The 13,858-nt window shown below is 35.7% G+C and overlaps 2 protein-coding genes and 1 long non-coding RNA gene across 3 annotated transcripts; all 3 read right to left on the bottom strand.

Annotated features, from left to right (window-relative positions):
- Positions 1-4,937: 4,937 nt before the first annotated feature.
- LOC133324907 (sodium-dependent nutrient amino acid transporter 1-like) lies at positions 4,938-6,035 on the bottom strand. The gene is made up of 6 exons (XM_061533731.1): positions 6,032-6,035; positions 5,852-5,936; positions 5,430-5,787; positions 5,260-5,359; positions 5,017-5,193; positions 4,938-4,948 (listed from the first exon to the last, which is right to left on the bottom strand). Exons 1-6 carry the CDS (start codon positions 6,033-6,035, stop codon positions 4,938-4,940), a joined length of 735 nt encoding a protein of 244 aa, XP_061389715.1.
- A 198-nt stretch (positions 6,036-6,233) lies between these two features.
- Positions 6,234-11,826, bottom strand: LOC133324898 (sodium-dependent nutrient amino acid transporter 1-like). Its single transcript, XM_061533722.1, has 11 exons — positions 11,815-11,826; positions 10,195-10,414; positions 10,027-10,116; positions 9,562-9,787; positions 9,229-9,499; positions 7,489-7,592; positions 7,058-7,424; positions 6,888-6,987; positions 6,645-6,821; positions 6,482-6,576; positions 6,234-6,410 (listed from the first exon to the last, which is right to left on the bottom strand). The coding sequence occupies exons 1-11, from the start codon at positions 11,824-11,826 to the stop codon at positions 6,234-6,236; spliced, it is 1,839 nt and encodes a 612-aa protein (XP_061389706.1).
- Positions 11,827-12,655: 829 nt separating this feature from the next.
- Positions 12,656-13,641, bottom strand: LOC133324926 (uncharacterized). The gene is made up of 2 exons (XR_009754142.1): positions 13,439-13,641; positions 12,656-12,821 (listed from the first exon to the last, which is right to left on the bottom strand). It is a non-coding gene; the product is annotated as an uncharacterized LOC133324926 (long non-coding RNA).
- Between the last annotated feature and the right edge of the window lie 217 nt (positions 13,642-13,858).

The following is a 13,858-nucleotide window of genomic DNA, read 5'->3' as shown; positions in this document are numbered from 1 at the left end:
AACGGTACCCCGAAATTTTGGATATCTGTGGAGATTGAGCGAATTTTTCAACCGAATTGACTGTAATTTGATATTTTGTGTCCTCGTTATGTAAAAAATCTCTCTTCCAAAAATCATCATTTTTGGTACGGGGTAGCTCCCATATTACGGCACCCCCAAATTTGGGAACTTTGGTTACGGGTTTCTAATTAAAAAACACATATCCGTATTATTAATATTGACCCAATTTTCAATTTAGCCACCATATAACGGTACCCCCCAATAATCGGTATTTTGTGGATTTTATACAGATTTTCCAACCCAACTGGCTGTTATTTGGTATTCTGGGATCTCATTGAATAATACATATCCGTACCAAAAATTATAATTATTGACCCAAGTTACAACGTAGTCCCCACATAAAGGTTCCTCCCAAATTTCGATATTATGGGTAGTTTGGACCCATACCCTCAATGAAAAACTCAAACTCATTTAAATACCCTTCGTCATAACGTTGCTTTACTGTTTTTATTATTTACCCACTTTCTTAGCCAATTTACCGCTAAACGATCGCAGACATCTCTCTTTTGGAATGTTTTAAAAACATTTTGGACAAAATTAATTTATGATTATGACGATTACCTCCGTTCAGACAGAGTCGACAGATAAGAAAAATGCTGAAACAAAAATAACAATTATTTTTGCGGGCGCAGTAAACTGAAGGAGATGGCTAATAATAATCAAAAAGTTATATTAAGCGATCACGTTTATGTTAAACGCACTCACCATCAAGTATGATCAATAGAATAAAGTTCGGGTTGTATATTTGTACACTTAAGGGTTATAAAATATGGCGTGCGCAGTGCTTTATGATTTATGGCGCTAGCAGGTGGTAACAGTACAACTCAGGGGTTTCTTTAATAGATAGACCACCTATAAGTAACAAATAAAGGTATTTTTTAAAGGAACCTCTGTATCAAAAAAATTAAATATCTACCTATCTTTGAGTATATATAGGTGCAGGAGCTCTAATAGGTATATCAATGGCACCAAATTAATTTTTCAATCAATGTGACTATATTTCCGTGTTCTTGGTGGGCACGGATTTTTTATTTAAATATTTTTTCAATACTTCGTTAGGTGAGAATTTATATTAAGTTTTTCAAGTAAATTTTTGATATGGATTTTTCAAAAAATATTTTTTAATATTCGATATGCGGGGAAGTTTTACAAATATTTCTAAGACGAATTTTAGGCGTCGTTGTTTTTTTCAATTTTTTCATGTCCAATTTTTTGCGTAACAGTTTTACAAATACAGGGTATTATGTTTTTGTGCATATGTTTGTAACAGGCAAAAGGAAACGAGATAGACACATGGTTCCTTTTGAGAATATGCATAGAATCACTTTCTGAGCCGATTTATGCATGTGCGTCCGTCTGTTGATGTTAAATTGTAAACAAAGTACAGGTCGCATTTATCATCCGATTTGGATGAAATTTGGCAAAGCTCATTTATTTGGCCCAGGGGCGAACCCCATTGAGATTGGGGAAAATCGGTTCAGATTTAGATATAGCTCCACATATATAATTTCGTCCGATTTAAGGTATATGGTGCGCCAAAGTCCCCAATTATATTTCGATATGCACGAAATTTAGCATAGCGTACTGAATTCAGTTTATAATGACGTTTCGTGAAAATCGGTTTAGATTCATATATATGTTCGTCCGATTTAATGTAAATGGTGAACCATTTACATTAAATATATATATATATATATATATATATGTCCTTCAATTTCATCTCAGCGTTCTTTCGAAAAGGCGACGTGTGTTAGGAGACTATGTAAAATATACCAAAAGTGGTGAAGGGTATCATATAGTCGACCTCGTCAGACTATACTACTTTCCTTACTGGTTTTTATTTAAAATAGTGGATTTCACTGGACTGTTGAGTTGTAGCGTGTCATATGGATCATTACCAAATGCCGAGCAAATATTGTCAACCGTACCATCAATTCGTGCCTAATATTCCTAATATGTATCAGTGTGAATATTATTAAATTCTGCACGATAGACCTGTTTATCTAAATGCTCTCTTTTGTACCTCTGGGCCTCTCTCTACAGGTAATTACCGTGTCTTATCGTGGTTGTGAATGGCTATCCATATGAGATGGATGACTGATTTTGTAACCCCCCAACAGATGTTGTGTTGACAATCTTTTGCACTCCTCAGAGCGGCAGGATTGAATGTTTCTCCATTGCGTTTCCCTAACTTTGAAAGACCATACTGGATCCACATAGTCTACCAGTGACCGGTTTATTGCCACAAGGTTTCATAATCAGTTCTGCACTCTAGTGACTTGGGAACCTTGTTCTTGCTTATGATCTTATCGCAAAGCTGTGGCATGCGAGTACGACTTACAAATGCATTCGAATATGACCCTTAGAACTAGGAATAAGTAAGTCGACTTTCGATTAATCGACTTTTTGTATTGAAAAGTCTAAAAGTCGAAGTTGACTTTTGACCTTTGAGAAAACCGCAAAGTCGACTTTTCAAGATCGACTTTCGATTTTCTTCTCTTGGTTTATTATCACAAAGCCGAAATTGTCCAAAATTACACAACAATTCTTTTAAAAAAAATTAAATTTTTAGTCGATTTTCTTTAGTTGGTAAAAGTCGAAAATCGATTTTGAACAAGTTTGACAAAATCGCAGAGTCGAATCGAAAAGCGCAAAAGTCGTCGAATCGAGAAGTCTAAAATTCGACTTTTGCGCTCGACTACGTATCCCTACTTAGAACCTTGGGAATTGTGGCCGTTGATATAGTGACGAATATTTCCATATTCGTAGTCTGGAAAAATCTGATATAATCGCGAGATAGTTGTTCAGGCTTTTAGATTCACATTTGCTGGCATCATTGTCTGGCTTAAGTAGCGGAGCCAATCTGCCAATTTTCAAGGCTGTTAAAATAACTCACACACTACTTCGGATCTTTCACTTCATCTTATTTCATCCATCCTTCCTGGGTTTGAGAGCGACTTAACCGTTGCCCACAATTTACTCACTCCGGTACTGATGTTACAACACTTAAGACGTTCTTATCACTTTTCCGCTTGTGCGACTTACCTGTTCACTTTCATGGTCAGTACTCTGATTTTGGGGTTAGTACGCTTAGTACGATGAAGTTTATCACGCTTATTTGCTAATTCCATTGCCACTGCTGGGTTAGGTCTCAATTGGGGGGTACGACCCGGAAATTGCTTTCTGCTACCCGAGAATGTGAAGGATTGGGCAGTTTAGCAGTCGGGTGGTATGTTGATGGATATGATGGAGGTGATCTGACCACAATGAAATGACGGGTTGCTATTCCACGTTGTTCGTCAGACCTGGAGACACGATGGAAATGTCCAGTGAGCTCTGTCCGGCTCCCCTTATCCAGTTGGGTATGTCCTATTTCACTATGCAAAACGTTGAGCTGTATAGTTGCTCGGCCAGCATCTTAGGGATGCGTAGTCCAGCGAAAAATTCGACTTATAGACTCGATTTTTGCCTCTGACCAAATAGTCCTTTTATAGACTTTTCTATTTTGCCTTTGACTTAAAAGTCGACTTTTCCATATTTCGATTTTGTCAAATTTGTTCAAAATCGATTTTCATCTTTTCCGACAATATCAAAAATCAACTAGAAAGTTAATTTTTTATATGAATTGTTGTCTGAAATGTGTAATTTTAAAGCAAATTGGGTTTCATGATAATAAACCAAGTATTTATGAAGAAAATCGAAAGTTGATTTTGAAAAGTCGACTTTGCGATTTACTCAAAGATCAACAGTCGATTTCGACTTTAAGACCTTTCAATACAAAAATTCGATTAGTAGAAAATCGATTTACTTATCCCTAGTCCCTCTGGTCATAACATAGGACCGAATGTCATAATTCATGGCGTCTATTGAAATCCTAATATAACTAATGTGCCAAAATATGACTAATGTTAACCCGGTTATAAGTTCGAAAGTACATGACGTTTAAGATAGCCCCTACAAAATATAAACATTATTAAAAATTCTTCAAAAGTTTATTGATATGATTGTCCTTGAAAGAGATCATTAAACAACATACACTCCATAGCTCATGGCACAATGAATAGGTAGTCCATTTAGCGCAGCTGATATCTTGATTAACTGTCAAAGTGGGTAATTTCTACTTGAATTCTATGTGCAGTGTTGCCAACCATGCGAAATATTGTATGGAAAAAAAAATTGACAGATGGTCGAGACAAAAACAAAGGTTTTTGTTTTGATACATCACCTTATTATTGCATCATGCTATAGCTCTAAAAAATAGTATTTATAATAGTACGTTTACATTGTGCCGGATTTCGTTAACACAGAGGGTTTATATTGTCAATTCCATAAATTCCATAAATACTCATGATGTAGGTTAACCTGATAAAAAATTCTAATCTAAATGCCGTCTAATATTCCGAGAATCTTTCAGATAAAATAATTAACATTTTATTTATATAAATTCAAAAATATTTTTAACTTATTTCTAGTTAAATATATACACACACTAATACTTAGTTAATAATACTCAATATAACAAATTCAAAAATGTTCATTCAAAATGTTCAATTGGGCGAACTTGTTAGATTATAGACTTTTTGTTTAAAGAAACCCAATTTACTGCTCGTCTGTTTCTTTCGTCGCTCTTCGGCAAGTGCTTCCTTATAGGCCCACCATTTGGCACGTACTTCAGGATTTTTGGGTCCCCATGCGTCGGAACATTTCAATGATGTTTTGAAAGTCTAAAAAAACAATAATTAAAAATTAATTAATTATTTTGAAAATTTTGCAAGAAATTCTCCATTACTTACATTACAAAATGCATCCTTGTAATGGGTCTTGATATACCACCATCCCCAAAGGGGGAATTGTATGACACCAATTACAAATATTGCTCAACCAGCAGCTGCAAAGAACATGTTTTATTATTGACCATGTCATATTTATGTATGTATGTATGCCATTGATAGTTACCATTGGCAGACGTGGGATATTCTATTTTCTTATAGGTCAGCGGCTCAATGGTTACCATGGAATAGATAAATATGATCAACATCATAACCGGTGTCAAGAAAGACCAACATAAACGCCAATAGATTGAAACTTTTCGATGGGTCATGAATTCGACATCGTCACAGAAGTTTTGTAGGCCTGTGAGGAATTTAAACATGTAAATATTAAAACAAACTATAAAAAATCTACAGATTTGACACTAACCATAAATCCAAATAATACCAACAATTTCCAAAATTGCCAAGGCAAATATAACATAAGTTCCGCCAAAGAAATCAACTAAATTCAAAATCCATTGGCCTCCCTAATAAATAGATTATTCAAAATCATCAAATATAAATTATAAACTCCTCAACAAATTTGTCTCTGCTTACCGGTGTCACATACACCAAACCCAATATAAATCCACATATCGATGTAATCAGGGCGACAGCCCAATATTTAAATGATTTAAATTGATCGCATATTATGGTCACAATTGTACTCTGTAGGGCCACAATTGACCCAACGCCCAATACGAAAAAGAATAGAACAGCAAATAGCTGGGGTACCGCCTGAAATTTAGCAATAGCATCCGGATAGGATATAAACGCTAAAGCTGTGCCACTTTGTACCACTTCTTTAATATCGGAAATATTTAGATTATGTGCTAAATTGCCTAGGATGCCGAATATGGTAATACCAGCCAGTAGGCTGGTCACTGTATCCAAGCTGGTTACTATCATGGCATCTCTGAAATGGAAACAAAATACATTTTAATATCGGCAGAGGTTATAGAAAATAAATTTACACTCACCTATATATTGGATGATCGAAACGATTGTAGGATGAAAACATTATAATCGGTCCTACACCAACTGCCAGGGAAAAGAAACATTGGACTAGTATTTATAATAGTACGTTTACATTGTGCCGGATTTCTTTAACACAGAGGGTTTAAATTGTCAATTCCATTGTATATATGTCAAATAAATACTCATGATGTAGGTTAACCTGATAAAAAATTCTAATCTAAATGCCGTCTAATATTCCGAGAATCTTTCAGATAAAATAATTAACATTTTATTTATATAAATTCAAAAATATTTTTAACTTATTTCTAGTTAAATATATACACACACTAATACTTAGTTAATAATACTCAATATAACAAATTCAAAAATGTTCATTCAAAATGTTCAATTGGGCGAACTTGTTAGATTATAGACTTTTTGTTTAAAGAAACCCAATTTACTGCTCGTCTGTTTCTTTCGTCGCTCTTCGGCAAGTGCTTCCTTATAGGCCCACCATTTGGCACGTACTTCAGGATTTTTAGGTCCCCATGCGTCGGAACATTTCAATGATGTTTTGAAAGTCTAAAAAAAAACAATAATTAAAAATTAATTAATTATTTTGAAAATTTTGCAAGAAATTCTCCATTACTTACATTACAAAATGCATCCTTGTAATGGGTCTTTATATACCACCATCCCCAAAGGGGGAATTGTATGACACCAATTACAAATATTGCCCAACCAGCAGCTGCAAAGAACATGTTTTATTATTGACTATGTCGTATTTATGTATGTATGCATGTCATTGATAGTTACCATTGGCAGACGTGGGATATTCTATTTTCTTATAGGTCAGCGGCTCAATGGTTACCATGGAATAGATAAATATGATCAACATCATAACCGGTGTCAGGAAAGACCAACATAAACGCCAATAGATTGAAACTTTTCGATGGGTCATGAATTCGACATCGTCACAGAAGTTTTGTAGGCCTGTGAGGAATTTAAACATCTGAATATTAAAACAAACTATAAAAAATCCACAGAATTGACACTAACCATAAATCCAAATAATACCAACAATTTCCAAAATTGCCAAGGCAAATATGACATAAGTTCCACCAAAGAAATCAACTAAATTCAAAATCCATTGGCCTCCCTAATAAATAGATTATTCAAAATCATCAAATATAAATTATAAACTCCTCAACAAATTTGTCTCTACTTACCGGTGTCACATACACCAAACCCAATATAAATCCACATATCGATGTAATCAGGGCGACAGCCCAATATTTAAATGATTTAAATTGATCGCATATTATGGTCACAATTGTACTCTGTAGGGCCACAATTGACCCAACGCCCAATACGAAAAGCATAAAAAAGAATAGAACAGCAAATAGCTGGGGTACCGCCTGAAACTTAGCAATAGCATCTGGATAGGATATAAACGCTAAAGCTGTGCCACTTTGTACAACTTCTTTAATATCGGAAATATTTAGATTATGTGCTAAATTGCCTAGGATGCCGAATATGGTAATGCCAGCCAGTAGGCTGGTCACTGTATCCAAGCTGGTTACAATCATGGCATCTCTGAAATGGGAACAAAATAAATTATAATATCGGCAGAAGTTATAGAGAACAAATTTACACTCACCTATATATTGGGTGATCGAAACGATTATAGGATGAAAACATTATAATCGGTCCAACACCAACTGCCAGGGAAAAGAAACATTGGACTACAGCTTCCTTCCAAACCTGAAATAAAAAAAAACTAGGGATGTTTATGTTGGAAAAATAAACTTTCTCTATTAGGATGTCAAAGAAGAAAAGATAGACCTTTCTCGAAAAACCTTAGGTTTCACCAGAAAACCAAAAAAATCATTGTTTATGAATATCGAAGGCATTCCGAAAATACATTTTTAATCCCAAGCTAATACATTGGACAGTTTTCCTAATAATCATACAAAAAATACACGACTATGTCGATGATAGTCTTTGAAATGATATTCTTTAAAATCCAATATTAACGACTCCAATAGCCCCTGAAAAATATATTTTTATCAAATAAACGCCTAAGACCACAATTATGGCTCTGAAGGGCTTCAGAAAATGATTAAAAATAAATCGCCAAATTTGACATAGTCTGTTTTTGATAGTCTTTAAAAACATAGTCTTTCAAAACATTTTTAAACAAATACAAACGATGTTTTATATCCTCCACCATGAGAACGGCAATCAAAATATCTAAAATTAATGAAGGCCTCCTAGTAGAAAACTCATTTTATGACAGGGCATTGCACATCCCGAAAAAATACGTTCGAAAAATATGATTGAAATTCTCAAAATATGTAAAGGTGGGGCTATAATATATGGGGCTATAATAAAAAGGATATCATTATTTATATTTTATGGTGGATATGGTGGCTACCCTGATTCTTGGGTCATGTGTGTTATCCAATGAGGACCCAAAATACCAAATTACAGCCAATTCGGTTGCAAAACGTGTCCGAAATCCCCAAAATACCTAATATTAGGGGGTACCGTTATATGGTGGCTACCCTGAAACTTAGGACAATATTAATAATTTCTGTTACGGAGATGTGCTATACCATGAGAACCCAAATACCAAATAACAGCTGAAAGACGTGTCTGGAATCTCCAAAATACCGGATATTAAGGGGTACCGTTATATGGGCTACTCTGAAACTTGGGTCAATATTAATAAATTTTGGTACGGATATGTATTACTCGATTAGAACCCAAAATACCGAAAAACAGCCAGTTCGGTTGAAAAAACGTGATCAAAATCTCCAAAATATCAAATATTGGGAGGTACCGTTATATGGGGGTTACAGCAAAACGTGGACCGATATATGACATTTGCAATACCAAACATCGTAGGAGTATCAGCAATGTCTCTGCAAATTTTCAGAACACTATCTTAAATACTGCGATCTCTGATTTCAACAGACGGACACAGCCTTTCAAATTCTTTCTTTAAAAAATCCACGCTTATTGTTCTGACAGTCTTTCAAATATTTTCTTTAAAAAATCCACGCTTAGCATTCTGACAGTCTTTCAAATATTTTTTTAAATAATCCACGCTTATTGTTCTGACAGTCTTTCAAATATTTTTTTAAATAATCCACGTCTAGGGTTCTGATGGTGTCTCAAATATATTATTTAAAACATCCACACTAGGGTTCTTACAGTCAATTATATTCCACGGTCAGTCCTTCCGATAACATTATTTTAAAAATCCAAACTTTTATCTCCGAAAGTCTTTTCAAAATTTGTCTTAATAGAAAATCCAAGCGAATACATCTGATAATTCTCAAAAATATCCACTTTCACTTTTTTATATATTCATTGACCCTACAATCTCCGTTACCTTTAAATTCAACAGCTGCTCCCAATCCGGTTCCAAAAAGAACAGAATACCATCGACAGCACCCTCCAATGTAACGGCACGAGCTAGCAATGCCACCAGTACGACATATGGAAATAGCGCCAAAAAGTATGCTGCCTTACCGGAACTTTTAACACCTTTGCGTATAACGAGGAATATAACAATCCAGGAAACAAATAGTGTCGCCGTCAAATATAAATCTGGCCAACCAATACCATCGGCAATTTGACTTTTTTCTTTGGTTACTATTTCACTGTGGAAAGAAAAAAATAAATATTGAAAAAATCGACAAAGTTTTAACTTTTCAAAACATACGTAAAATATAACTCGGAACTACTGGTCAATTTATAGGATGAGTTGTTTGGTATTATGCTATCCTCTTTGGGCATAGAATCTACACAATTTTCCCAACCTTCCCGGCAATAGGTCCATGGTAGAACGGCTTGACACGATACGACCATATAGTATAAAGTCAATGCGATCAATGATGAATAATATGTAACGATACATATTGTTCCGAAAGCTTGACCATAACCAACTCCTACAAAGTAAATAAAAGAGGAAGTGATTTTAATTATCTGGAGATGTGCTAAATGTTTAACGCCTTAAAGTATGCTTTGCTTTTTTCTTCATACAACAATTCAATTTACGCCAATTCTATTTCAAACTTTCGACGAATAAAAAATAGTAATGATAGATAAAATCTACGTTTTTGCTTCTTATATTTAGATACATATTATTTTTTAATTTTTATTTCTCTATCTGTGTTTGTATTCTTACCCAAAAATGATGGGCATATGGACCAAATTTTCACAGAACCTTTACTAGTAAATTGTCCCATAATCATTTCCAAATAGTACATCGGTTTGCCTTTGAAATAGAGGAAAAGAAAGTTAAAATCGCAATTATTTTCAAATTAAGTTGTTTCATAAAATCAATTCTTCTTACCAATTAAAAACAATACCACCAAATATGGAATTAAAAATGCTCCACCTCCATTTTCATATGCTGTAAATGGGAAACGCCAAATATTACCCAAACCCACAGACATTGATATACAGGACATTAGAAATTCAACACCATTTGACCAGTTCGGTCGTTCATCTTCATCGCTGGCGGTATTTTCAGTCTTTCCATTTTTACTGTCAATATTGTTGTTGTTTGAGAGCTGCAAGGATATGGAAGTAGTAAATTTTATTAGAAAAGAAAAGGGCATATCAATATCTGGTTGAAAAAAAATCCGGTACTTTGACAGTTAATCGAGTCATCAGCTGCGCTAAATGGACTATCTATTTATTGTGACATGGTCCCGGTCATCTGTCAAATTTTATTCTAATAATATTTCACATGGTTGGCAACGCTACTCATCGAATTCAAGAAGAAATTACCCACTTTGACAGTAAATCGAGACATCAACTGCGTTAAATGACCTACCTATTTATTGTGCCATGACCGGTATCATGATGCAATAATAAAGTGATGTATAAAAGCAAAAACCTTTGTTTTTGTCCCGACCACCTGTCACATTTTTTTCTAGTAATATTTCACATGGTTGGCAACACTGCATTTCGAATTTAAGTAGAAACTACACACTTTGGCAGTTAATCGAATCGTCAGCTGCGCAAAATGGACTACCTACATGTAAGAAGCGAATATTATCGGCAATTTTGGTAGAAAATCACGTTTAAGTAAAAATTGAAAGCTATTTACAGCTGGGATAAAATCATCTGGCCTTATCGGACGACCTTATTATTTTGTCATGGTACCGATTTTTTTCCGAGTAATATTTCACGTGGTTGGCAACATTGTACATCGAATTCATATTAATTCATGAAACTACACACTTTGACAGTTAATCGAATCGACAGCTACGCTAAATGGACTACCTATTTATTGTGTCATGGGAAATCTCCACCCACTTATTCGGAGACCGTCGTTCTACTTCTCGGGATACTCCCTCGACTAAGACGAAAACCCCAATTTTATCCATTAAATTGAGGTGATACTTGTGTCAGGTCACTTTAAATGGGAACTGATCTGAGTCCTGAAATGTAGTTATTAACGGCCCAAAATGTTGCCTCAATGATCTTAGAATCATAAGCACACAGTCATTTTGTCCGAAACTCGCTGCAGAAACGCCGCTTCCTTCTTATTTGATTCGCAACTACAGACTTCAGGCTTGGCAAATCTACCATTGACCAGATTTTCACTCTTCGCCAGATCCTGGAAAAACGCACGAAAAACACATCGACACAATCCACCTATTCGTTGACTATAAAGCCGCATTCGACAGCCCTATCCGTTCAGAGGCGTTTAAAGCCATGTCTGCGTTCGGCATTCCTGCAAAATTAATACAGCTATGCAGGATAACTTTAACAGGTGCAATGTCAGCAGTTAAAGTAGGAATGGACCTCTCGGAGCCCTTCAATACCGAACGAGGACTCAAACAAGGTGACACTTTGTCGTGTGACCTGTTCAACATCCTGCTGGAGAAGGTCATACGAGATGCAAATGTGAACAGAAATGACACTCTGTACACCAAACAGCACACCGACGACATCAACATACTGGATCGAACATTGCGTGCGGTAACAGCCACCATTGAAAGAATTTAAAAGGAGTCTGCCAAAATGGTACTGGCAGTATATGGAGAAAAGACCAAACTGATGGTATCAAAGCGCAAAACGCTCGGTAGACTCGGACTAACTGTGAAACTTGAAAACTACAGCTTCGAAGTAGTGAACGATTTCGACCTGCAGCGACTACGTTGGCTAGGCCATCTTGTGAGAATGGATGAAGATGCCCCAGCTCAAAAGGCTTATAAAAGTGAGCCAAGTGGTGATTCACGCAGAAGGGGAAGGCCACGAATCCAATGGAAGGATCAAGTAGAGGACAACATAGCGGAAAATGGTCTTTCAAATTGGATGTGCTCGCGTGCGGCATCAACGTTCTGTGGTGCACCAATGGAAAAGGAATAAGCATCACTGAAAGAGACAGTATTGTCAAGGTCTTGACTGATTGAATAACATACACACAAAACGGTTCCGTCCTATTTTTTGTATTTTGAAGCTTTTAGTCCGGAAGGTGAAAAATTATATTTTCAGAAATTTTTCAATGGACACCCATGTTTTAACAGCTTCGGTGCATAGTTAATGCCCTGAAGAAAGTGTTTGTTTTGACTCTCTAAAATTGTTCTGAAATGTTTGCTGATTTTCGGCGTAAGGAAACAATTCTCTAGTAAAAATGGAAAACAGGGTGATGCCACGGTTAATTAATATGAGTGGAGAGCGACCATCGGCTGTTATGGCGGTCCCCGCCATCACCATGGCCGGCGCTTGAATTCTGGTGGCCAACCGAAGGTTCACATTTTCAGCTAACCTCTTTGGCAAGTAAACACGATCATGTTCCAGCCACTGCGACGCGGGTTTCGATCAAATCGCTTCTTTACTTTTTGAACCATTTCTGCTGATGTTGCTGTTTTCTTTCACTTTCTTGAAGTCGGGCTACGCTGCCAGTATCACTGTAATGAAGGATGGTACGAGACACAAAAGATTTATTCACATTTAAGGGGACCTCTCCCATTCTCGATTTTAAATTTTCAAGATTTTCATTGGGCTGGTAAATGAACACCAATGCATGTTAAGGTTTGTAACTTTACACATATATAATTTGGTTGTTGCTGTTATGTTGTTGTTTTTAGTGACTAAAGAAAAGTCCTTATTTTTGATGGCGGGCATGATAACTCCTTTTTGGAACATCGGAATCCGGATTATTGACTTGGATCAAAAATTAAAAAAAATTTTGGACCTTCGAAAAAATTTTTTTTTTAAATTCGCCTATTTTTGACCACAAACTAAGTTAAAAAAATAAGGAAGTTCTTCACCTTGTTCATACGAGAGCTACACACTCCCAGAGAAACGTGTAAAAATTTGGAACCGATTGGATTATTAGTTTTTGAGTTATCGTGTCCGCCATTCGTAAAAACACTGCTTCGAGAAAAATGCGTTTAAAGTTTGAGAATCACTCTTGCTGACACAATAAATCGGCTATACCTTCAAGAGTTTTTGAGATTTTCACTTGAAATTCTGTAGGAACATTCTTGAATTAGTGTAGTTTTGAAAAGCTAAATTACATTTTTGACACCGAGAATGGGGGGGGGGGGGGGGTTAGTCCCCTGGATTGCTCTAACAACAGCCACTTGTGGTTTTCCAGCCAAATATAAAGAAATCAGACTATCACGCTTGAATTCCATCACGAATAACTTTTTTGTGGAAAATTCTCACCAAAATGCTATGCTACATGGAACAATTTAACAGCTGTCGGACGAGTGTCTTAGAAATGACAGCAATCTGAAGATGGTTGCAGTTTTTTCATCTCACCCTGTATATTGCTAAGTCCCAATTTATATTAGGCGAGTTTACTTGCGGCAACTCTTTGTCTGTAGGAGAGAGGGGCAAAGGGAATAGAAATGGAAAAAATTGCTTGTATCGACAATTTTCTGGCAATTCGTTTTGTGTATTTCGTATTTGTTGACATTTTATATTTATTTAAATGTGAAAAAACTATTGACATCAAATGAAAAAAGAAATATTTTCGAAACCGAATTGCCTTG

Source organism: Musca vetustissima, unplaced genomic scaffold (genome assembly GCF_032173495.1).
Source record: "Musca vetustissima isolate MV318-11 ecotype Yass unplaced genomic scaffold, APGP_CSIRO_Mvet_v1 utg14306, whole genome shotgun sequence".
NCBI lineage: Eukaryota > Metazoa > Arthropoda > Insecta > Diptera > Muscidae > Musca > Musca vetustissima.
Note: the sequence above shows the minus strand (reverse complement) of the source record. Positions and strands in the feature narration are given on the sequence as shown.